At 50.2% G+C, this 23174-nt stretch overlaps 8 protein-coding genes across 8 annotated transcripts; 3 read left to right on the forward strand and 5 right to left on the reverse strand.

The window, feature by feature from the left end:
• Positions 1–460: 460 nt before the first annotated feature.
• BDR25DRAFT_344393 (uncharacterized protein) lies at positions 461–3216 on the forward strand (the record flags this gene model as incomplete). Its single annotated transcript, XM_033693936.1, has 4 exons — positions 461–467; positions 540–590; positions 639–2166; positions 2224–3216. 4 exons carry the CDS (start codon positions 461–463, stop codon positions 3197–3199), a joined length of 2562 nt encoding a protein of 853 aa, XP_033544919.1. The 3' UTR covers positions 3200–3216.
• Positions 3217–4757: 1541 nt separating this feature from the next.
• On the forward strand, positions 4758–7452 carry BDR25DRAFT_57404 (uncharacterized protein). The gene is made up of 3 exons (XM_033698763.1): positions 4758–5220; positions 5481–6661; positions 6708–7452. Exons 1-3 carry the CDS (start codon positions 4865–4867, stop codon positions 7394–7396), a joined length of 2226 nt encoding a protein of 741 aa, XP_033544920.1. The 5' UTR covers positions 4758–4864; the 3' UTR covers positions 7397–7452.
• Positions 7453–7949: 497 nt separating this feature from the next.
• BDR25DRAFT_357836 (uncharacterized protein) lies at positions 7950–11235 on the reverse strand (the record flags this gene model as incomplete). The annotated part of the gene is made up of 25 exons (XM_033695857.1): positions 7950–8044; positions 8092–8246; positions 8283–8346; positions 8398–8497; positions 8543–8565; positions 8609–8690; positions 8755–8824; positions 8907–9032; positions 9080–9105; positions 9162–9275; positions 9358–9557; positions 9657–9705; positions 9743–9782; positions 9851–9916; positions 9945–10031; positions 10082–10188; positions 10211–10300; positions 10331–10433; positions 10485–10531; positions 10610–10733; positions 10788–10853; positions 10904–10958; positions 10997–11042; positions 11067–11156; positions 11203–11235. The coding sequence occupies 25 exons, from the start codon at positions 11233–11235 to the stop codon at positions 7950–7952; spliced, it is 2058 nt and encodes a 685-aa protein (XP_033544921.1).
• A 152-nt stretch (positions 11236–11387) lies between these two features.
• On the reverse strand, positions 11388–12647 carry BDR25DRAFT_316225 (uncharacterized protein; the record flags this gene model as incomplete). Its single annotated transcript, XM_033691587.1, has 5 exons — positions 11388–11593; positions 11834–11943; positions 12138–12239; positions 12314–12517; positions 12640–12647. 5 exons carry the CDS (start codon positions 12645–12647, stop codon positions 11388–11390), a joined length of 630 nt encoding a protein of 209 aa, XP_033544922.1.
• Positions 12648–13226: 579 nt separating this feature from the next.
• BDR25DRAFT_305107 (Zinc/iron permease) lies at positions 13227–14953 on the reverse strand. The gene is made up of 3 exons (XM_033690348.1): positions 14785–14953; positions 14549–14707; positions 13227–14499 (listed from the first exon to the last, which is right to left on the reverse strand). Exons 1-3 carry the CDS (start codon positions 14810–14812, stop codon positions 13316–13318), a joined length of 1371 nt encoding a protein of 456 aa, XP_033544923.1. The 5' UTR covers positions 14813–14953; the 3' UTR covers positions 13227–13315.
• An 850-nt stretch (positions 14954–15803) lies between these two features.
• On the forward strand, positions 15804–18745 carry BDR25DRAFT_57438 (uncharacterized protein). The gene is made up of 5 exons (XM_033698764.1): positions 15804–16560; positions 16814–17261; positions 17326–18021; positions 18086–18260; positions 18358–18745. The coding sequence occupies exons 1-5, from the start codon at positions 16026–16028 to the stop codon at positions 18391–18393; spliced, it is 1890 nt and encodes a 629-aa protein (XP_033544924.1). The 5' UTR covers positions 15804–16025; the 3' UTR covers positions 18394–18745.
• A 310-nt stretch (positions 18746–19055) lies between these two features.
• BDR25DRAFT_290648 (ChaC-domain-containing protein) lies at positions 19056–20353 on the reverse strand (the record flags this gene model as incomplete). The annotated part of the gene is made up of 4 exons (XM_033688531.1): positions 19056–19712; positions 19811–19909; positions 20048–20097; positions 20188–20353. 4 exons carry the CDS (start codon positions 20351–20353, stop codon positions 19056–19058), a joined length of 972 nt encoding a protein of 323 aa, XP_033544925.1.
• A 918-nt stretch (positions 20354–21271) lies between these two features.
• BDR25DRAFT_290650 (uncharacterized protein) lies at positions 21272–22701 on the reverse strand (the record flags this gene model as incomplete). The annotated part of the gene is made up of 7 exons (XM_033688532.1): positions 21272–21540; positions 21594–21645; positions 21699–21846; positions 21902–21970; positions 22019–22152; positions 22210–22306; positions 22364–22701. The coding sequence occupies 7 exons, from the start codon at positions 22699–22701 to the stop codon at positions 21272–21274; spliced, it is 1107 nt and encodes a 368-aa protein (XP_033544926.1).
• Positions 22702–23174: the final 473 nt, after the last annotated feature.

Here is a 23174-nt window from a genome sequence, read left to right on the forward strand (position 1 = left end):
GGCTTTCCGTCTAATCCACATTGGGCCAGTGGGAGGAACCCTTGGAATAATTGCGTCAACTACCTTGCGATTTTCCTTATGATTGCATCATCTCTTGAGTAACTGCGATGCTATAGACGCCCCTTACACCCTCCTTGAAGTCCATGCTTGTCGGCTGATGCCTACGGACCGTTATTCTCTTGGCATCTGCCGGTGTTTGACTTCCCCAGACTCTAACCGCAAGCCAGGCATGAGGAGTTTCAGTCAAGGTGCGATCCGTGCAGCCAATTTGTCCGCTATCTCAGCCTTCCTTTTTTGCTGACTGGATAGTGTGGTCCCATCCGGATGTGGAGAGTGTGTCTCGGTACCAAAGTTGATACTCATCCGCTGCAGGCTAAATCTGTCTCAACAGCTCTCGTCGAGAATGCAAAGTCCAAAGCAAGTGTAAAACCAAGCAAAGATCCACTAGGACAAAGTCACTATGAATAGTAAGTGCGGGCTCACTTGAGCTTATTCTCGTTATTTCCATTCTCTTCTGCTGTAAGTAATTCCTTGAAAAGCAAATATGAAAACTTGGTTCCACATTCACCGCATCCGGAAGTCAAAATCTCGTAAGTTGTTAAGATCAGCTTGAGCAACCTTCCTAATCCAATTTGCAGATGCAGCACTGCCAATTCAGAGGCATGATTCTGCAGAGGTGGATGAGATATGGCGCGCAACCCCGCCAATGACTACCAGAATGGAAAGCGCTGCGAGAATAGCGGCCTCTAAAACGTCAAGTAGGATGTCGATTGAGCGCTATCTAAGCGCACCATTGGAGGACGAGCCGGCCTCTGTTCCTGCCATCGACGCTGCACTGAAAAATCAGACATCACGGAATCGGGGAACTCAGTTACCTACCATTCTACGCAGAACTCACTCAAGAGAGAGCTCCCTCGATGCAAACTCAGATGGTCGGCGAACATTCTACACAAGTGGAAGCGCTGCTGAGTCGACTGCTACTTCCCACAGCGCTGCTTCACGCAAAGTCAATCGGTCTAACCACCACCATCGAAGCAAAACACATCCTCGAGTTCCTGAACTCCCGAAGCTCATCACTTCAGGGCTCGAAGATGCAACAGATAAATCTCCAGAAAGACCTACCACGAGCGGCACTGTGGACGTGGAGAAGACATGGGCAGAACAGATGGACAACTTCTTGCCTGGGTATGAAGAAGCCCGAAGATCCGAGTACAGGACCAAGGCAGAGCAAGAAATCGCCCAGATCCAGGAAAAAGCGAAGCAGCTAGAAGAAAAGATGAGAAGGTACAGGGCAGAGAGAGAAAGCCCAGCATCTCCTCCGAGTCGGGTCACTGATGAGATGGCCTACGCGCAGATGGCTGCACGACCCAAATTAGCGTGGATCTTAGGAGGCGACATATCTGACGCTAAGAGCATCGAGAGACCTAAATCAAGTGGAAGCGTTCTAGTAAGCTCCCCCGAGGATGCACGATCTCCTGAGGACATACCCGAGCGGCCGAGTACTAGCGGCACAATGGTCGAGACAGCCCCTGGAAAGATTCCGCGAAGAACAAGGTCGCATGGTGCGTTGGATGAACGACCTCGCAAAGCTCACGCGGACAAAAGAAATGCAATGTTGTATGAGCGGAAACCAACGCGACGGCCAAAGTTCTACTGCACTTTCTGTCAGAAACGATTCCACAGTCGTCTTGAATGGGTGAGGCATGAGCAGACCCTCCACATGCCTGAAGAATTATGGGTGTGCTGTCCTCGAATTGGAGAGTTTCCCGAAAGATGCCCGTTCTGTGCGAAGAGCCATCCAAGCCCATCACATCTCGCTGATCACAACTACCTTTCTTGTCAAGAAAAACCGCTTTCGGAGCGAACCTTCAGCAGAAAAGACCACTTCTTACAGCATATCTCCCAAGTCCATAAAGTCAACACCTGGCAGAAGCCCCTCCGGTTGACCGAGCTCTTGGAAGCGTGGAGGCATCCTTTGCCATTGAAGGATGGCCACCAAGCACTCCATTGTGGCTTCTGCGGTCAGACCTTCACGACATATGCGGAGCGGACCGAGCATGTTAGTGGGCATTTTCTCGAGGGTCTGGACATGATGTCTTGGTGGAATGGAAGGGTCAATCATGACATTGACCAGCTGAATTCGTCTAGGGTGACTTATCGGAATCCGTAAGCTACACTTACTCTGCTTGGAGACTGAATACGGTTATTGATACCTTAAACTAGTGATCCGCCTCATCGCTGCTGCTACTGCGAACGCACATACGCGAACCTTGCAGCAGCACAAAACCTTCATCCAGTCTGCACCATGTGGTCTTGTTCCTTCTTGCCCGGAATGCAGTATACGATTTACCCAGCTGGTTCGAGAGAAAATATCGAGGCAGTCTGTTGCTACTGCAACGAGACGCTCGTCAAGGGTGCCGGGAGGGTAAAAGGATCTGTGTTGAAGGAGCACATATCCCAGCACAACTTCAGGAATTGTAACCAACGGCTGTACTTCTCCGGTCAAAGATTCCGACAACATCTTCAGGACAGCCACAAGACTAATTACGATGGAAGCCTCTTTGCTGGTTGGACACTTCTTCTTAAATCAAGCAAGACGCAAAAGCCTTCTGTTTTCGAGCAAATAGACCCCTCCACCGCCATACGCCGTGCGTACACCGACCCTGGAGCCGCGAAAAAGGAAGAAGCGACACCGCAGATACCGCGGGCAAACTTTATGGATCTCTCAGAAACACCACAGAAGCCAAGTGGGAGGAGGCTCCGGCGTAAGGCCTCCACACTCTCCGTACCAGAGAAACCCTCTCGCGAGGTTCGCAGCTCCACGCAATTCTTTTCACGGGCCGCTACTATAGATCTAGTGTATGGGTCCAACGCTTCTCCCTCTCCACGATTCCCTCAAAATGGACCTCGTTCACCCAAGGGTAAACCCCGTCAGCACAAGCCAGGTTTCCCGGTCTCCTCACTGCCTGTAGATGCTGTTAATACTTGTCCGCGCTTCTACCGACGTAGACTCGACGCTTCGACCCGGAATAGGCTGTATGTTCGAGACCAGGACGATGGCCCGCTTTCGAAGAATTCACAAAGACTGTTCAGGAAGGTCCCGGGGAGTCTGTTGGGAGGTCTTGTCTTGCACAGTTCGTTGGTTGGCACTACACCAGCGCGGATGACGAACTCAGTCGATATTTACTCTTTGCATTAGGCGAGCTATATGAAAACTTAATCTATCGTATTGTCTACGTTTTGGCGCTCCAGTTTGTGGTTGTGTATAGTTGACGTCGAGGTCCAACTACACACTCACGTGACGATGCTGCACGATCGCAACCTTATCTCGACTCTGCCCGATATTCCGATCGCAGAGTTTTGAAGATGCCAATGTGGCAAGCTCTGCTGCCAATTGTATGTAGATCTTTCGTCATAGTAGTTCGGGGCAGAGTCGGGCGGCGCCTTGTACTATGATTTGTATAATGCGTCGCTCCACTGGCTGTCACTTCTAGGTACAAGGGTAGCCTGAGTGGCATACCTTCTTGTGCATTGGGCAGTGTAGAATTGTTTGGCGTTGGTGTCTTTTCAGATTCTGATAATTAACTATTGTTGGCAAGGTGCTGTGCTGAGAGTCAAGTCAGGCCTTCAGTGCTCGGTGATGTCCTGGTTTGGCGATGTCAAAATTCGAATTGGATGATCTAGATTGGCGGAGGATATCGGGTGGAGCCTTGAAGTGGAGCAAGATTCGGCCTCGGAGGAATCTAGGCGGTGAGAAGTGAGGGTAGAGCGGAGTTACAGAACGACAGCGTGCTAGATCTGGCGATGGGACACGTGTCAGTGGGCCACCCGCAATACGAGGCTGTCAGGAAATTCGAGGTTGTGAAGGTTCACGCATTCGCGCAAGCTCGGTGCGAGTTCCTTTGCTGAGGGGTGTCTTCCAAACGGTGACGTGCATGATCTAGACGCACTCCCAATACCAGTACCTAACAGCAATTCACTGCTTGGCTGGCGGTGGAAGAGTGGAGAGCATCTACCGGTGCTGATCCTTCAGTTATCTCTGGCCCTGACAGCATGGCCTAATAATTTTACGGCAGCGGTTGCACTCAGATGGCTAGTGGGGGTTTGCGCGGGCCTCATTGGACCCTTTGCGACCTTATCGCAGGTCTGCCGGGAGGCTCCTGTGTCGGGTGTTTTGTACATGGCAACTAACCGCATTTGGGCCCCTGTCGTTCAATTCATCACGTAAGGGTTTCCATCCCAAGCCACCAGGCACATGTTCCGCGAACTCGACTAAATGCAACCCTCAAAAGACTCCAAACGCTCACATCGTCACCCTCGCAATTCACGCGCTACACTCGCCCCTTCCGCCCACGATTATGTGCCTGCCCTGTGTCTTCACCGACTCCTAGGTCGTCACTTCCCTTCTGGCCCAGGCTCCGCCCGCTCCTTCCCCGCCGCCCAGCCCGCTCGACAACTCCCTCCGCAACCTTCAATGACGGCACGCAGCATCCACCACCTCATCCTCCTCGCTGCCATAACAGGCAATTTAGGCCCTTAATCCCGAGCCCTCTGAGACCTCGTTGTGCTCCCACATTACCTCATTGTCTTTTGCTTTTGCATCCTGTACGTTATTTCCAGTGGGCGATATACGCAGCTCCCACGCGATAAGCCCGGTCGTTATCCCGATCTGGCTCTTCTCAATCCGCGGAGTCGTGTGACTGGTGCATCGTTGCCAGTGCCTTCCCCGGACACTAGCAACCGCTTACCCGCCAGATATCCGGGCAGATAGTGCCAGTGTGCTGGCGCAACTAGCTTGCGTCTTGCCTCTGACGCCTGGCGTCCTTATCTCGAACGAACCATACGGGCCCCCAAGACAATCGATATGACGACCGTCGTGGCTCTCCAGCCTGCCATGCCACGCTCGACTCCCGTCCCTATCGCCGCCGCCCGCCCCCGCAAGCAGCAGCAGCGGCCCTCGCCGGGGAAAGAGAACGTCGTCACTGCGAAGCCTGTATCAACCACTGTCGGCCCCGTCGCCAACATCCGCACACGGAGAGAGAGGCCCTGCGACGCCTGCCGGAGAAGAAAAAGCCGTTGTGTAATCCACGAGGGCGCCGTCCTGTGTGTCTTGTGCGAGTTCCACAAGCAGGAGTGCACCTTTGTGCAAAGCCCGCTACCCAGAAAGCGCAAGGTCGTCGACGACGGAAAGAAGGATTCGCCCAACAACCAAAAGAAGAGGTATGTTTAAACTACTTCCACTTGCGTCAGTAGCCTTACCGCAGGGCCCTCGCTTGGATAACATGTCGTTCTTTCGTCTCACTATGCCTCTTTCGTCGTCCTGTCATGTGTCCGGACGTTTTCGGCAGGCGTCACGATGTGTCATTTCCCTTTTCAATTTCCCGGCGGGCTTCTTATGGTCAGACCTCTCCCAACGGACTCAGGATGATCGCTCGGCGGTACCATGTGGTCGAGTGGTAATGGCTAATTCGTGCTAGCAGATCTGTCGACGCAGAGCCGCCTCCACTAGCGTTGCCGACGCCCACGATCACCGCGACCGCGCCAAGCCCACCACCGACTCAGTCGTCATTGGCCAATTCCCGTCTTCCCCATCTAGGAGAAACCCTAGGCCTGCAGAGACGTCAGCATAGCAGATACATTGGTCTAAGTTCTCCTTTTGACTCTGTGCTCATTGGTCTTTCCAATTTTGATACCCGAAACGAGTCTACTTTCGACCTTGGCACTCTTCGTCGAGTAAATGACCATGAATGTTTCATCATGTTGCCTGACGAGACCACCCAAGATTATGCCGATGAGGTCGACACTCTGAATCTCGTTGAGCAGATTGTCCATCCGCATGGCCCTGCTTTACTTGAAATTTACTTTCGCATCGTACATCCTAGCTTCCCTATCATCCAGAAGCACCTCTTCGTTCAACGATATCGGCATGGCGACCGATCTTTTTCACCGTCATTAATGGCTGGCATGTATGTCCTTGCACTTAATTGGTGGTCGTTTGACTCAAATCTGGCCAACTACCCAAAGCCCGATGCAGCAAGACTGGAGGCAATTGCGATGAAATCATTATCTCTCGCAATGGAGAGGCCAAAACTCTCTACAGTCCAAGCAGGGTTGTTGCTGTTGCAACGACCTGAAGCGGACTCATGGAGCTTAACAACTCAGCTTGTAGCCATCGGTCAAGAGCTAGGATTACATCTCGATTGCTCGTCGTGGTCGGTTCCTCTCTGGGAACGCGGGTTAAGGAAGCGAATTGCCTGGGCCCTGTACATGCAGGACAAGTGGAGTTCGCTCATTCATGGCCGGCCGTCGCATGTTTTCAATGCGAATTGGGCGGTCAAGGTTATCAATGATGATGACTTCAAGGAAGAAGGTGATGAATATGAATCAACGCCAGAGGACAGTGAAGAAGATAAGAAGGAAATCGAGAGAGGCCAGATTCTGTTTGCCCAGATGATCGGGTTGACGAAGATTATGGCCGAGATAATGGATACCTTCTATACCCAGGTAGCTATTCAAGACTTTGCCAGTGCTGGAAAGAATTCGACAGCTTTGGTACTTGAACGAGCGAGATTCGTTCAGCTCAAGCTGAGAGATTGGTTTCAATACTTGCCTAAGTCGGTGAGCATGGAAGCTCCGACCAACGGCAAGTTCTCCTCACTTGGTATGCCAGTAATCTTCAGTCACCTGTCTTGTACTCACACTTGTAGGCTACTTGCATCTTGCATACTTTGCGACCGAAATCACTCTTCATCGTCGTTTCGTGCAGTCCCTCGACGGCACCACAGCCACTTCAGAGGTTGTCTACAACCTCCGTACTGCCGCCAAAACGCGTCTTATCCGCGCTATGGATTTCGTCAATCGCCTGAAACCAGAACATCTCCAAGGTTTTTGGTATTTCGCATCCAAAATTAATTTCACCCTCATAGGGACGTTTGGTTCGCTGCTCTGGGCAACCGCCCCTTCGCAAGAAGAAGCCGACTTTTACAAAACTAGGCTGCGGGAGTATAGATGGACACTCAGTGTCAGTAGCAAACGCGCCGAGTTTCTGGACTACGCGGTGCAGATGTTAGATGCGTCGAGAGCCATGTTAAATAATCTCGCCGAGAAACCAAGATTGCTGGATGAGGTTAGTCGGGCTGGAGTTCCACCTGCGGCCCAGCCGAGGAGTAGGATGGGCCCCCCGCAGCAAATTCAGGGTTCGTCGAGACAAGCGCATGAGGATACGGAGATGTTGGAGGGTGCCGAGCTGAGACGGTTTCCGTCTGGAGGCAGTTTCCATGGCTTCACGAATGATAGCTATGAACCTTATGGTAGTTCGGCGGTCGCTGGTTCCTCGATGCAGCAGCCCGGTTCCGTGAAGGATAGTGCGAGAGACGATACGCCGAGGTCTGGGTGAGGTGAAGGAGCACCTTTCTCCGTGGACATTTCCTGTGTCTTTAAGAGATTTCGTCGTTTCGTATATTGGTCCCGGTTGGTATTCTCAGCATCTTAGCAGCGGGTGGGGCACGTCATGTCTGGCATTCCTTCTGTACGCAATGGTGGCGAAATGATGGCATCTTATATATCTTCTTCCTAACCCTTCTTTTTGATGTAATGTTTGCTTCTTTTGAAGTGATCATGACCTGAAATGGCGGAATCTGGTCACGTAGGTAACCGAATCGGGAATAGTGGGAATGATGTAAGTGCGTTGGGAGATGGCGAGAGGGGAAGAGGAGCACGTGCGATGTGGATGGAATGCGGGGAGATGACATGGGTAATGAATAGACTCCTTGGATACATGCATACTCGTGAGGGTACTACTTAACAAGGGCTTGTGTGTGCTTGAATTAGTTTTCTTTCTTCACATTGCTGGGGGCTTCAAGGTTTTAATGAGGATGTTATGAAAACATCATGGGACCATATATGCTTCTCGACCAAATGTTAGGATCGAATGTGTAAAAGCATCGCGGTCAACACATATTCCTTGTTTTAGGTTCCAAATTTGGTTCCACATTGTCAAAAGGGCAGAACAAAGTGTTTCCAATGGAGGGATATACCGGCGGGTCTTTGGGATTGAAAGAGTAAGGCTATAGCAGCTATATAGTGCGGAACGCATTTGGTATAACAATGGAGAACTTGGACTGAGCCTGAGCTGCTCTGGCTCTTCGAGCTGCCAGACTGAGATGCCACTAAAATTTCGCGCTTCACAGTCATATGACTCAAAAACATGTACCCAGGGGTTTGACTTTAGCGACTGAAGTGAGTCTCTTGAAGTTGGGGAACTCCGGTTACAGTGCCTCTACTGCTTGGGAGTATGATCAATCTTCCTGATACTTCCACGGTTGAAAAAATAAGGCTCATCTATAGCTCGTCGCGATCAATCCCGGAGCAAGGGGTATGGCCACTTTATCTGCATACTCTTTTGACAAGGGAGAGCGCCGAAACCCGTTAGTTGACTCAAGGCGATGGGCGCTCCTATGGCAATATATGAACAAGTCTTCAATTTCGCATCACTGCTCTACCCTCAAGCATTATGACTAGGCGAGATGTTAATATATGAGACTCCAACGTGGACTCGCAATGGCTCTTCTAGGTTAGCCCATTAAAAGGAAATTACCTAGAGCGGGACTTTTCGGGCTTCGTGATAAGGGTAGTGACGGTGGGTGTTCCTGGTTTGCTGGCTGCGCCATGGAGTTAGATGTATCGAATATCTTTGGAGGATGTTCGGGTACTCTTTCTAATGGGGTAATGACCTACATCTAATACCTTAGAAACAGGGCATAGAAATGGTTGTTTGAAAAGAATTTGTATACAGTAGTCTGAGTTATGTTTTGGAGTGCTCTTCCTTGACGATTGCTTCCATGGAGTGTAAATAAAAAAGGGATTTACGAGATGGCCATTACACGTAGGAAAATATATGGGCTTACATGGCCAGTAGAAATTTGTAGGAAGTTGTTTGGTCAACATCAATTGCACCATCGATGAGTCTTAGGTAGACCCCTGCTAAGCACAGTAGACACGAGTAGAAACAGAAAATTTTGGAAACTGCGAGCCTTCTTCGCATGCAGAGGATAGAGAGGCAATTCTCTAGTCTTATGACTTCAATGCCTTAGGAACAACCGTAGACTAATCCATGACTCACATCGGGGTTATCGGGATGAAATATCTATGAAATTGAAGACATGCACTGGAAATCTAGTAAAGGAAATAATGGTAATCGCCCGGTAGAGTTTACTAAAACATGCTTCGAAAATTTTACCTATGAAGAGGAGTATCCCTAGAAACCGTCTTAGTTTCTTTGGGGGGTTTTCCGGCCTGTTCTTAGACGCTTGATATTCTTCAAATTAGTGCCGGGGTGGTAGTCTAAATGTATTTGACCCCGAAATCACACCACCCCGCCCCAGAGCATGACAATTGGCAGTGTATGTATGGAAGAGGAGTCCGGCGTTCTTCAAAAAGAAAAAAAAAGGGGGTGGGGGCGTCTTTACTCAAATGTACTATATTCGGCAGTGCCCGTCTCGAACGTAATTGGACGTTGTAACTCTTTGGCGACGAAGTTGTTGGTAGAGATCGAGTCCCTTAAGTGTAATTGTCGTTTGCTGGATTCAGAAAGTTAGAGTTCTAGGGCTTGTATCAGTATGTGGATAGTGGCATATAAAGCATTATATATCGAAAACCGGAGAGTATTGTGTGAATTTCGCAATTGAAGTGCCTCGAGAGTTCACACTAGGGGTCATGTGAAACCGTAACGAGAGAAGGAAACAGAGCTTGCGAGTAACGACTTTTCAGTGAAGAAAACCGACCTTGATTTCGGCCATCGGCGTTAATTTAAAGTTGGTGGGAATGGGAGGCCGGATCACAAGCCTCCAACATGAAGAGGCTCAGTATCGTATCACTAGTTGTGATAACTTTAGCCCATTCAAGGCAACGCATTCTTCTGGTGTGGCTCCCATGGTGGAAGCGACGTAGCCCTCAGGTTACCTGTAGTAGGGGGCTCAAAATTTTGCGCCTTTAGCATTCTCCCAAGGCAGTCATGCAGTGTAAGCTCAGGGCTCATCGACGGGCGGTCCACATCAGCTCAAGGCTTGGCGTCTTACGCTACTATATATATCTGTAGCCCTGCGGGGCATGAATTATGAAAGAAGTGATGTATTGTGATGGAGGGTATGAGGTATTATGTGAGTATACAATAGTACGGGACGATAAGTTCTGAGTGAATTAGACAGCCCACCGATGAGCCCTCGGGCCGACAATACGAAGACACGAATGAGGAGGAGAATGCATTGCTCGAGATTGAGAGAATTTCGCGACCCCTTGCGTGCTAAGACTCTACAAGAATCTCTAGATTCACATTCTTGAACTGCCTATGCCTTTGCGGGCCTTTCAAAGCGAGAGGACACGCAGGCTGGGCTTTCATACACTCGTACACTTCAATCCGCGTAGAAAACGCGGGACTCGAGGAATGGAATACGCCTGTTTGCAAGGTTAGGAAATACCGTGTCTACTTGGTACTCGACCAGGACCAATTAGTGAAGATACCGCCGACAACGGTCTATTTATGTGCTACAGCAGTCACAGCCTTGGTTATAGGAAATTTATTGACAGTGTTCTTCCTGTGATATTAGAGGACGAATAATGGTCTTCTTTGAAGTTGATCTAGGGTTCCGATTCGAACTTGAAAAGATGGAAAACTTGAGTCGATATTCAATTCGGGTAGACAGAAATATGGTTCGGGTGTCAATATAGGGAAGGAGCTCAGGGGCAGATTCGAAAATGGCGATGCGGTAATTGGTTAAGCGAGAGGATACTGTTTGATAATGACAAGGGGGAGGTGGGTAGCGGTGGCGATGTTCTTGGCTCCCACACCTGTTTTCCTGAGGGGAGGCAGGATTAGCACCCAGCCTATTTTTACGTAGTATGTGACTGATAGCTGCCTAGGTGCCACCCTCCATTGAACGTACTCTTCATGGTATATGATTCTCAGGAGCAACAGATGATCCGCATATTTGTGAAGAACCACCAAAACGATCAATATAAAGCCCACTGAGCCACTCTTGTATCAACTAGTGCTTTCCAGCCTAGTGAACTGAAAGCTCAAGCTCAAGCTGTATCTGCAATCCCACTTTCGTGCTCCTGGAAGTCATCTCCCGCTCTTCCAATATGAATTCTGCTTCGTACTACAGGAAAAAAGGAAGGCAGGGGTAATGCAGAAAGCAGCATAACTTCTATCGCATCTGTGCAAATATAGTTAACCATATATTGAGTTAGCACAGAGGATTTAACACTTTTCGTTAACTTTTAGTAAGAATAAGAGAGAACCGCAGGTTCTCTTTCAAGACATCCAGAAGCATAGTAATGCAGCCTTACCGCAGGAAGAAAAGCTGAAGTAAAAGCTCTGTACTGCCCATCTATTGCATAGTGATCTCTTTTGCTTCATATATTTCCTCCATACTCCTCATCTCCTCCTTCGTATACATGGTCTTGTTGCTCCTCAAGATAATCTGCAACTCCACACAAACACTTTCTCTCTCACAAACACCGTCTTCAGTCCCTCCAGCATCCCAACTACTTCCACTAGCACGTAGCGCCCTTTGCCCGTCCTCGTCAACTCTTCCTCGAGCACGAGTTTACGTAGGTTGGGGAGGCTGTCGGATTGCTTAAACGCCAGAACCTCTAAAATCCACGACTAAGGCAAATTCTTCTTTTCGGTGTCTAAGTGGGTGCTCGAGCTAGGGGTAAACCAATTTTTCTATACAATCTGCTCTCTCGGGCCCCGCCAACAACATGAAAATCGCATCACCTATAGGCATAATAACCCTGACAGCTAGATCCTCCAGTGCTGTAGGAAGCTGACCTGCCGTCGCTCTCCTCTCCGTATCATCCACCCAATTTTTGCCATCCGCCTCGACTTTCTCGACCAGGAATGCAGACACGACATACACAACCTTCAGTTTCTTAAACGCGCTGAAATTGAGTTGAGAGAAGTTAAATCAGGGACTGATCTCTTGAACCTCTAATGGCTCTAGTGAATCCTATACGTCACCGAGACTCTCCCTAGCCACCAATGCTATCTGCTGCTGTACACAAGCAGTGTTACGGTCCGTGAAGAATGCACTCAATTCAATAGGACGCCTAGGTCCTGAACGTTCGAAGCATACAGCGTAACTTCTCGCAGTTCATTCGCATTGATTGCCATGCCTGTGAGATCCAGGCTGATGACACTCCAGCTGCATTCCTCGTCCTCGCCTTCGTGGCTCAGCCTAGGTTGAAAATCGTGTAGCCGGACATATCTTCGGCACAGCTAAGTGCGGGATTGAAGCGAGGATCGAGTTACGGGATGAAGGAATCGAGGTCCCCGAGGTTCAGGAGGGTTTCGGACATCGCCTTGATATAGTGGATGGGGGTGCCGAGGCTGCCTGTGCGGGTTTGTAGGATGACATCCTTCGGGAGCGTAAGGGAACCGAGGAAGGTGATGAGGGGGCTAAGGTAGGACTTAAGGTCGGCAGTGATAGTTTCGACGAGGTAGTCTCTGGGTAGGCTGAAGTGGATGGTTATTGTGATGTAGAGTTCGACCGTGAGGGAGAGATAATCTCGATTAGTTCTTCGTCAGCAACGGAGTCTTTCTCCTGGAAGCACTCTAGTACTATTCCTTGAACTCACTTCTCCATGTTGGGAATAGTCGTCATAGTCTTGACCAACTGTGCATTCTTAATTGCTCTTGACGTTCTGGTCGTAGCTAGACAGTAAATTGCACTTTTTGAAGAGATATCCTTAGCTTTCAGCGTTGAGTTTGTGGTGCGCAAGGGCTAAGTTCAGGAGGTCGACTTTGGAGTCTCGAAAGTAGGCAGTGATAATGTTGTCAACTCCTTGTGGGAGGCCCAGAAAGTTTAGAGCGGGTCTCTGGGCGGGAATACTATATACTGATGCGTTCGACGGGACGTATTGTAGTGGTATGTGATAGTAGGGAGGGGTTTGAGAATGGGGCGAAGTTCGCGAAGGCGGGCTGGGTGGCGACAGGGAAGCGCGTTGTGAAAGTGGAGATAGAAACGCAAGTGTGTAAAAGCGTTGCGTGCGTACATGCATGCATGCTTGAGGGAGTTATTGAGAGGCTGCTTCGGACGGATGTTATGCATGCAAGAAAGTGGTGTTGTGGTCCACATGTTTTGCCAAAGATTGTGGTGGAGCCCATGCCAGTAGCCGGATGGAAATAATGGTTTCAAGCGTAAACGAGCACCAGGAATTTGGATTGAGTTTGTCATTTTCGTCTAAAACTATGAACACCATATCTGTACAATGTTGTTCCTGAGAAATTCGAAGGCATTCATGATAGTCCCCTTTATGCCCAAGCCCCAACAATTGCCATTAACGCTGCTCCTGTGATAACACTCCCGTATGCCTCTATACGTTTCCTGCCCTTCAGGATGACATAACTTTCGTCGCTTAGAAAGTCTTCGGCTAGCAGCTCCACCAGCCCTGCGAATAAAAGCAGTCCGCTACTGATAGCGTTCGTGACACCGACTGTCAGCAACCCCGTCTGACTAGCAGGATCGTACAGCGTGTGGATTCCGAGTCCGATAGCCTGCCCGATTGGTGTCGTAGTCCCGTATGCCAGCGCCATAAGCCATGGTTTCGGTGAATGCGCTGGGAAGCGAATGGCGCTAATTCGAGAGCCTAGCGCGAAGCCTTCAAAAGTCTGGTGGAATGATATGGCGACTAGCAGAACAATGAAGGATGTTCCAGTCGCCACGGATAGAGCCATGCCAATGAAGACGCTGTGGAAGAGAATGCCAGCCTCAAGCAAAAGACACTGCAGTAATTGTTTCTTATGTTGCGCTTCTGTCATTTCAGGAGCCGGGTCAGAACCAGGCGATGAAGCACGGTGAGGGTCTTTTCGGGCGGCTGGGTGAGAGAGCAGACGGGATTCGTCTTCAGAGTCACCGGCACCTGGTGAGCCCAATTCATCGAGGTCGGGGTCGAAGTCGAAATTGCAGTCATTCTCCAAAGAGCCGCGCCCTTCACGATTCTTCCGCGGGAAGGGCCGAGGCGAGCTCGCGGGAACCGATGGCGATCGGCCAGACATCAAATGTTCGGATGACCCGGCAATATCGTGCAACATGATGTCTGGTGCCAGCCCGTTGGCCCGGACTGATGCCGATCGAAACCGCGAATTGCTGTTGCTCCGCCTATGTGCTGGCCGAGAATGGGCGTCGCCATGGTCTAACCCCAGTGCCTCATAGTCTATTGTATGAGAATGACCGGCGCCCTTAGAGGCAAAGAACATCTCTATCCCTACCACGACAAAGACAGAGGTCATAGCGATCAAGCCGGGCATGGGTGCATAGCCCTTGGTCCAGAAGTACGGCAGACATGGGTCTGTGAGATTTTCAAAGGCAGTAGGCAGCAGGTGCACAAATGCTGTCGCGATGAGCACGCCGGTACCAAAGTGCCGCGAGAGGAAGAGGAACTGATGGGGCACGGGGAACTTCGGGACGCGTTTGACGAGGATGGGGAAGGAGCATGCTGGTTACTATGAGTTTGATATCCGAACATGAGGTAGCAACGCTCGTACCAAGAGTACTAAGCACGAGTATCAAGACCAAAGCGAAGACGTGGAGGGGAGTATTGTAGGAGCCACTCTTGCCTTTGGTCCCGCACAATGGCCGCTCGTCATCGCGTCTGCGGAGCTCGGCGTGGAGCAGGTGGATTGGGATGTCGGTCCACGGTGGGCCTAGCAACGGGTCTCGAATTAGCAAATGCATCCGTCGTTGGTAGCTATAGCTATCCAGGTATGGATTTGATGCTGACCTGCGAAGGGACCTTCACTCCCTGACATGGTTGTTGTTGCCAGATATCCCAGAGTGGAAGGCACGAGCGAGGTTCATTCACGATATCGCCGAGGAGCATCTTCATCGTCTGCCAGTCTGCTCCATCCCAGTGTCATTCCCCAAACGTCGATATGGCGGTTATGGCGGCGATGTCGGCACTGTGTCCTTTCTCCCAAAATTCCAAACACGGAGCGGAGCGCCAAGCTTCTCCGGGAGCACCGGGCTGGTCCGCCCGCCCCCCCCGGTCTTGGTTAATGTGAGCAACCTAACGCCGCCATATCTTTAGCAACGCTAATTCAACGACACGAGACCAGTACTCTGCAACAGTGCTCCGCAACGGTGCGGAATGGGCGCGCAGTGTGGCAAGCTTAGAGATCTATCTCGTGAGAAAGCCCCTTTCCCCTTTGCAAACGATGAGACATACGAGCTGTTCTTCTTATACTTTTATCCGTGTCCTGCACGTTTGCTTGCTTTGCATGTTTCAGTGGCTTCGGCATGCCGATCTGAGCTCTTCATGCGTTCCGACTCGGTGGCCCCGGGCTGTTCTCAGTATATCAACAAGTCTCAGCTCAAACGACGTTTCCGTCAGCCTCGCGCAAGCCCGGCCTTCAGAATGAGCTCATCAGTCAGCATTGGGCAATGCGCAACCATGCACCAGGGACGGACAGACATCAGTTCTATATGTACATTGGCCGTTGCGCAGGGACGGTGCTATTTTTGCTTGTCCTAGGATCTACATAGCGGCCGGTTCCCTACATATACTGGCTCCACCTACCCTCGTTCCCGCCGCCGTTTTTGCCCTTTTTCTTCTGGAACACTTCCCCGGTTTCTAGAATCAGCAACTCACAGGAGCAGCCATCCATTGGTATACTTAGCCATGCATAGCGTCAGAAGCGAGGCTAATATCGGCAGACACCCCAGCTTTCCCCGAGCGCTCCTGCAGCCTAGGCTGAATCGGGTCTTTGATAGCTGGATTCTCAAACCCCTCCTGTCCATCTCCCAGGCGCACTTTAACATTGTCACAGCATCAGCCTACCACCTTCCGGACGAGCACAGGACCCTCTGAAACAAAATGGTGGGAATAGCGTATGAAATAGGAAATATTTGCCTAGCTGTTCTTCGCAATTTCTTCCCGATTATGTCCTTCTGAGCTCTACCATCATACACAATCTCTGAAACAGGACGGCTATACGCCATTCCGCTGGGCCCACGTGGGGAAGAATGATGGAGAGCCAGAGGGATGTTACCGGGAAGGGAAAACAGAGGAGTGCTCCCCAAGCTGTACCCGTTCATCAAGACTTTCTTTTTGTCGACGCCTCCAAAACAGCAAAGAGCTCTCGCCAAGGTCGCCGAAATGCTCGCTCTTTTGTAATGCAAAAGGCTAGGAGAGAGCGCCCATGGTCCACAAGCAAACATGCCGCGAAACATAGGAAGAGTCCTGAGACTGCGAGCCCTGCGACTGTGGGTACACCAGAGCTCGTCCATACTCCGAACTCGTCAACGCCCAGCCCACCTCGAATCCAATATGGAGTCGAATATCCCCCGCTTACCGGCCTAAGTACCTTTTCTATAGTCAAGCAACAAGTCTGCTCAGACTGCCAAATCTTGCTATGTCGGCCCGGTCAAACTCTCTGTCCCAGATGCTTGTTGCTTCAGCCTCCCGTACCCCCAGAAGATTTGGACAACAATCTCTTTGATCCATTCGGAAGCTTCCCGATAGAGATGGACGAGAGTGTATCGGAGCTTTTAGATCACTGTGAGTAAATAGACCCTGCACACCCCCCCACCCCAAAAAATACCTAGAAACCCAGAGCGAATCCTGTTAGTTGGTTGCCGGATCCTTGGCACGGAAAGTCCTTGCGGTCTTCTCGATGGGTAGGATACGAGCGAACCACTTTACGTGAAAACAGGGACTGTCCCGAAGCGAATAGCATCGTCCTGTCGTGTCGCGTAAACCTTCTTTCGGCTCTGCGTCGGCTCTTCAGGCAGACACTGACTTCGGTTCCTAGTCGTATCCAAAATGGCACCCGGCACGATCGCAGTTGATATTCGTCACAAGTCTGATTTGATGAGATCGGATTGGTTCGGTACAGCTATGAGCAACCCAGGATTTATGCATAGCTTGCTGTGCACCGCAGCCCTGCACTCGTACATTGTTGGTAGAGGGTCAATCGAAACCATTCTCTACCATAAGGCGCAAGCGATAGCTGCAATTAATTCGGCAATATCGAATCCGGATCCAGAGCTGGGGATATCTGATGCTAATATTGGCGCTGTGTTCAACTTGTTGTGCGTAGAGGAGAGTCTTCTTTTACCCTTCTTCCAGCAGGAGGGCGCGGATGAAGATCAACCGAATCAGCGTGAGATTCATCTAAATGGACTGCGCAGGATGGTACAACTGCGGGGTGGACTGAAGGCAATTAACTCAAACCGCATACTACAAGCTTTTATACTTTGGTGTGTGACCAGATCTCTTCACGGGACCGCCTAATCGGGTCGGCATTTGCTTACTGAGCATCAGGCATTCAACGGCGCACGCCATAGCTTCATTCGAGGCCCCATATCTCTCTACAGCCGACTATATAAGCACAGCTTATTTCCCTCACCATCCTCCAGGATATCGACCGAACATTTCAAACCACCTTCTCGACTATTGCCGAAAAGCCCAAGTGAGGGAGTCCTTAACCGAGTTGGTCGAATCAGCACTCGTCTTGATCGCAGATCTCAACGTCTGGTTCGGCGATCCAGACAGCCCACTCGACCCTCTCGACATCCAGAACTTTTCATGCGGTCTAGAGTGTTTGCTCCTCAAATGGCTACACGACAACGAAAACCAATTATGCCCTCTAGAAGATGGCCTCTGCGTCGCTTTGCTTATATTTACTGTTCGAACTACTGAAGCACTTCAACGTCGATCTGACATTCACCTGCTTCACATCGTCGCAAGTAAACGACTTGAGAAAGCGTTGAGTGCTACAAGCCGTTATGAGTGGACCCCGTGTCCAGATCTCCTCCTATGGATCCTTGCTATTGGCGCTATTTCCGCGGAAGGATCTCCAGAATGCTCGTGGTTCGTCTATCAGGTCTCTTTGGCCTGCGAAGAGTTCGGAATATTCTCGGCAGAAACCCTGCTCGGTCGATTACACCTCTGTGGCTGGGTCAGCTTCAAGCTCGGTGAAGCCGTTCATAGTCTGTGGGATAGAATTGTTAATCTCAGGTTAGAGGACCGCAAATTCATCCCAATCAAATCTTTTACTTATCCTTGATGTTCACCGCACTAGGCTCGAGCCCTTTCCCGATACCTCGAACATTGGACCGCTACAATACCAAGTGTCGGAGCCAAACTTTTCCGATTGGCAAAGCATCGACTGGATGGACTTGAGCAATCAAGGCCACATTCCCGGAGAATCGGCTCTAGGGGGGGAAGATGGTTTATATGATCTTGGGGTGAGCTACGTACGTTCGTACTCCCTTCGATCTCGGTCTGATCGCGCCAGGTGCGTGCGTGATTAGACGGATTAGGTTTATGCTTGCTGACGCGAGTTAATCACAGGTCTTACGCCGCAACCAACCATTCTACAGGCGGTGAAAATGCGACAAGCGCTCAAATGGCAATCCATCATCTGACGTCATTTGCTACCTCTAAAAGAGCTGGTGTTTTCAGTATTATTTGTCGCTATATTGGGTGCTCAATAGCATGAGTACCTGGGTGTAGCCCCGATCTGGATTTCTGGGCAAATTTGACCTGTTCGATTCTTCAGTAGTCAACAATGGTGCGAGAAAACAACCTCCCCGGTGAACCTCCCCGATGAACCCAGCCCCAGCGGCAAGACGAATTACTGCTCACTTCCGTTACACCTCTTCTGGCTCATTTCTAGCACCAAACTTCTGGGAAAGGTGACCTGGAGTCAGAATACGGTTGTTCATCCTCCCGATCAACACTGCTGACCTCGTCGATCACCCGACCAATGACAACCCGGGACAATTTCCGGCCTTCAATAGACTTCTTACTCAGCATCTACCATGTTCGGTCACTGCTGCAGGGTAGGCTGGGCCACAGAAAAGTCAATTGAGGGTCTTGAAAGACTTTGACTTTGCTCCCCAGCTCCAAGGGCGTCAGGTTGCAGTGGATGGCACCGAAAGCAGCATCACGAATTCATTCTCGTCATCACTTTGACACGAGGTTATCCGCTGAGAATTACCACGCTGCATCACATCGTATTTAGGTCGCTCTTTTTAGTGACTGAACCATCATTTCTCAACCTCCTCTTGCTCCTCTGTACTCCCAACCTTATGCAACCGCTCGCCTATCACCTCCCCCGCCTTCTCCCTTGTCTCCCCTGTCTCCTCTGTTCCTCCATCCCCACTGTCGGCCTTAGCATCTATCCCCTCCATCCCCTCGCTCAAGTACGCACTCTCAATATCCTTACACCTTCTCACCAAATCACTAACATGCCTATCTCCACTATCCACTCCTAGCTCCAGCAAACTCCTCTCCAGCAAATATAAATACTCCTTATTCTCTCCGCTTGGCCCTTTACTCTTCAGTATATGCCGCGCCAGCGTATCCGGGTCCTGGGGTCCTAGGAATTGCGGGTTGGAGGGGAGTCCGATGTATACGAGGCAGATTATTGGCGATGGTGTGGAAAGCGGTCGAGCGAAGATTTCGGTGTGCGCGGTTATTGAGCTAGTGGGTTTGTGATTGTAAGTGTGACCTTGGGTTGTGGGTGTTGGAGCTGGAATTGAAGGAGGAGAGCTGATGGAAACAATAAAGGGCGCAGGGTGGAATGGCGTAAACTGGATGCTGTAGCCGTTTATTTCCCGGATATCGAGGTATGAACGGACTTCAGCAACCTTGGAAGACGGAATGTGATATGCGGCGCCCCAGACCCTCTCGGTTGAGGCATGCTGAGCTTGGTTATTAGATTTGGATGAGATGATATGGGAGGAGAGGGGAGAAGAGGGGAGAAGAGGGCAGAAGAGGGGAGATTGGGATATGTTTGTACATGGTCAGTCAACGTCTCCCAATGCGCCCTATCAATCAGCGTAACAACACGTCCGGGAGCTTCAGGGGTGCCGCGGTGGTCTTCGCTAAGCACCAGAGTCTATTAGCTCCTCGGTTTCCGCAATGTCTGTCGCCTTCGCGCGCTGAATTTTTGTGGGGGGTTGGATCAACTCACCTAGCCTACAGACTTCTTAGCTCTCTACACTCCCTTATCCGGTGACCATTGTGAACTTCATACCTGCCAGAACCTCCGTACATAGCCCTCGATGTAGCCCGGAATCCTCTGATCTACATATAGTAGCATTCTCGTCAGCGGGCTGATTCCACCAGCTGATGGGCTGGTTTTCTTTGTTTGGTAACTTGAGATTGAGGACGTACCATAGTGTGGCGGTGGTTTCCATATTAGACTCCTATATGCAATCCATCGTATTAGCTTTTGTGCATGACTTCCCAGGGAGGCTAAGGGGAAGACCTGCCCATATCCAAATAGCCAGAAATCATCATCTTTTCCAAACCCTTCAATTTGCTTTTCATGGTCTGCCATTACTATATGAGAACAGACTGGGGCAAGCGGGAGCTAGGTTATTGTGAAGCTTAAAGGAAGTTTAGATGGAGGGGCAGTGGTGGGGCAGCGTCCATTCAAAGAGGCAATCGCCGATGCCGATGTCGCAAGGACGGCTGATGCTGATGTCATTTGACTAGAGATTGTTAGGAACGACCTCTACAGGGAGTATCAGAGTTGCAGATTGTCCCTTGTCTATTGGTCCACTCTAACATATCCTCATGCTTGATTAACCTACAGCTAAATTCTCTTTAATGGTTTGTAAACCGCCGTTGTAGTAAACAAAATCTCGACAATAGGCTGGTTTTACGGTAACTAGGAATCCTAATATTGTGTATCCCCCATACCTAAAGCCTACGTAGCCGTTTAACTGTACCTAAACTAAAGTTGTAAACATCCTGTCTCGTGGGGGTTGTTGGCTGTACGCCTCCCCGCACACCCTGCATTCCTTCGAAATGCGCACTCAACTTTAGAATATGTAAAATTGGCCTGTGGTAAAGCTAAGGAGCTGGCCCATTGGATAAGTGCTTTAGTACAAGCACAAAATCGTTAATATCGGGTCAAGACGGATGGAGAAATTCAGGCTAGAGCTCGGCTTAGCTTGAATGAGGAAAAGGACTCGAGTGTCTCTCTAGCTCGAATCGAGTTAGGCTGCAAAATCACCCTCTTTTTGGCTTCATAAATCTACTTATTATCGAACAGAGTAAGCCATCAAGTGCTACATTGATGAAATTCTAAAACTTTACTGTAAAGAGTCTTTCATATCTCTGATATCTATTGAGGTACAGCTAGCAAAAAAGGAGGCAACGTTCGGTCTCGGGATATGAATACTCTTCTCCACCAATGAATCAGTCCAGTCTGTCATTCTTACATCCCAGGTAACTTATCCATCCCTATGAATCAGTTGTTAGATCTCGAACGATCCAGTAGCAGAATAGGGACAGGTGGCAACTTACAGCCATCATACTCCTCCTTAACCTTCACCGACACTTTGCAGGCATTCCCTCCATCAGCAGCCTGTGCCTTCAAGCCCGCGCAGGAAGCGCCCATGCAGCCTTTAGCATCATCCATGGCCTTTTGGAGAGAATCGTTCTTCCATCCAAACACGTAATCGCCATGTTGGCCATAACCAGTGTTGTCGCCTGTGCTGAGGACGAAGGGTTGAGATCCTGAAACATGTTATCTCTGCAGCATGTATAGATCTAGATTGGAGAGTACATACCATCGGCAGGCCATTCAGCCTTGTTGTTGAATTTCGTGGTATCCCAAACAATCTGAGACTAAATGTTAACACGAGCGAAGAAGTTTTATGTGTCAGATCGCGTACCTCTAGCATGATTTGTGGAATATGAATAGGGTGAGTCGAGGGGCAGGCTCCACCAACACTGCTGCCGGTGAATAGCGCGGGTCCGTTAGATGGATAGGCAACGTGAGACTTGTGGTCAGGAGAGTCTAGGTTCTTGCCATCCCAGCATCTGTACTTGCCGTTAATGCCTTCACGCCAGCCAGGCAAGGTTGCAAATGACTTACGTCGGATATAGGATGTTAGACCGGATACCACCAGGGCATGGCCCTGTGGGGAAAGCCTCTGTATCCAGCCTACACTCTCGTTAGTATGAGCAATGGGGACGGAACTAAGACACGTACTTTGCATCTTGGCAAGGGGCCGCATTGTCGCCTCCAAAGTTGGGGCCGCTGTAGCAACGGAAGCATGACTGCGACTTCTTTCCACTACCGATCTTTGTACGCTGCATAGCGTCGCCAACAAGCATGCGGAATCCCTAAAGGTAAGTCAGCGTCGAGAAGCTATTCCATTTATAGAACGAAGTGAAACTTACAGGTTTGAAAGCCGTGACCTTGCCTTTGCCGGAGGAAACGTAGTAGACAACAAAACCGCCCTGGGTTTTCGCAGTGTACTTGTCATTGAAGAGCTCTCTGGGAGGGTCCGTTAGCGGGATCTGTCATACTTATGTAACAATCGCAGAGAGGTACCTATTGGGGACCTGAGGCACGCGCTTGTATGTACCATTGCGGGCCTTGAAGTACAGGTTGGCAGTCCAGTAGTTCGAGAAGTCGTCGGCGTAACTGCAGGTGGTGCAAGTTGCAATGTTGCTGATATCTGTGTCGGGCATTGAGACATTAAAGGCGTTTCCTCCTACAACTTGATGCATGTGTGGTGACGGCGCAAGGCCGGGGTTGACAAGGGGATCGATGCGGTCAATGACGACCTGTGAGCATCCAAAGCGTAACATAGTTGACCCTCCACCACCACCAGCTTGAGGAAGGGCCTCAGAGAGGGCCGCAAAGGCAACGAGGATGGACAAAATCATCTTGGGCGAGAGATATGTCTATAGCTTGGCAGAATGACACAGTATTGGGACAACGAGTGAAGTCAGGCTGTGTGCATCGCTTTAAGATGGATAGCGTAAGGTGGTACAGATCCATACTTGGTGTTTTCTTACAACTACCGAGTTCAGGAAATTGTACAGTGGCAAGGAGGATTTATTACCCAATATGGCGCGGCCAATCCTAGACTGCGAAATATTGCGGAGTCTATTCATGACCACCCAAGCAATTTTGCCGTACGCGCTGGATGGATCGGTTGACGGGTTGAAGGAGGGTGACGGAGCTGTGCACATTGCAAGCTGTCAAACGTTCCCTGTCGATCCAAGAGGTCCTTGCCCCCCCCGGCGATGACCAAGCCTTCAAGCCGAGAACATGCCGGCATTACGTGAGGGAGATGCCTGTTGGTGTTCCTTAACTCTTTGCACGAGAATCGCCACTTGCATCTTCGGTGTTGCGA

The sequence above is a fragment of the Lindgomyces ingoldianus genome, assembly GCF_010093535.1.
Source record: "Lindgomyces ingoldianus strain ATCC 200398 unplaced genomic scaffold BDR25scaffold_26, whole genome shotgun sequence".
Classification (NCBI taxonomy): domain Eukaryota; kingdom Fungi; phylum Ascomycota; class Dothideomycetes; order Pleosporales; family Lindgomycetaceae; genus Lindgomyces; species Lindgomyces ingoldianus.

Excerpts from the sequence above, each read along its gene's own strand:
- BDR25DRAFT_57438 (XM_033698764.1), top strand. The coding sequence starts at position 16,026 with ATGATGGAGAGCCAGAGGGATGTTACCGGGAAGGGAAAACAGAGGAGT. Across the intron at positions 18,022-18,085 it reads GATAGAATTGTTAATCTCAG|GCTCGAGCCCTTTCCCGATA; the intron begins GTTAGAGGACCG and ends TCACCGCACTAG. Across the intron at positions 18,261-18,357 it reads ATGATCTTGGGGTGAGCTAC|GTCTTACGCCGCAACCAACC; the intron begins GTACGTTCGTAC and ends AGTTAATCACAG.
- BDR25DRAFT_305107 (XM_033690348.1), bottom strand. The coding sequence starts at position 14,812 with ATGTCAGGGAGTGAAGGTCCCTTCGCAG. Across the intron at positions 14,708-14,784 it reads GAGTGAAGGTCCCTTCGCAG|GCCCACCGTGGACCGACATC; the intron begins GTCAGCATCAAA and ends ACCCGTTGCTAG. Across the intron at positions 14,500-14,548 it reads ACTCGTGCTTAGTACTCTTG|CATGCTCCTTCCCCATCCTC; the intron begins GTACGAGCGTTG and ends CATAGTAACCAG.
- BDR25DRAFT_57404 (XM_033698763.1), top strand. The coding sequence starts at position 4,865 with ATGACGACCGTCGTGGCTCTCCAGCCTGCCATGCCACGCTCGACTCCC. Across the intron at positions 5,221-5,480 it reads CCCAACAACCAAAAGAAGAG|ATCTGTCGACGCAGAGCCGC; the intron begins GTATGTTTAAAC and ends TCGTGCTAGCAG. Across the intron at positions 6,662-6,707 it reads CGGCAAGTTCTCCTCACTTG|GCTACTTGCATCTTGCATAC; the intron begins GTATGCCAGTAA and ends TCACACTTGTAG.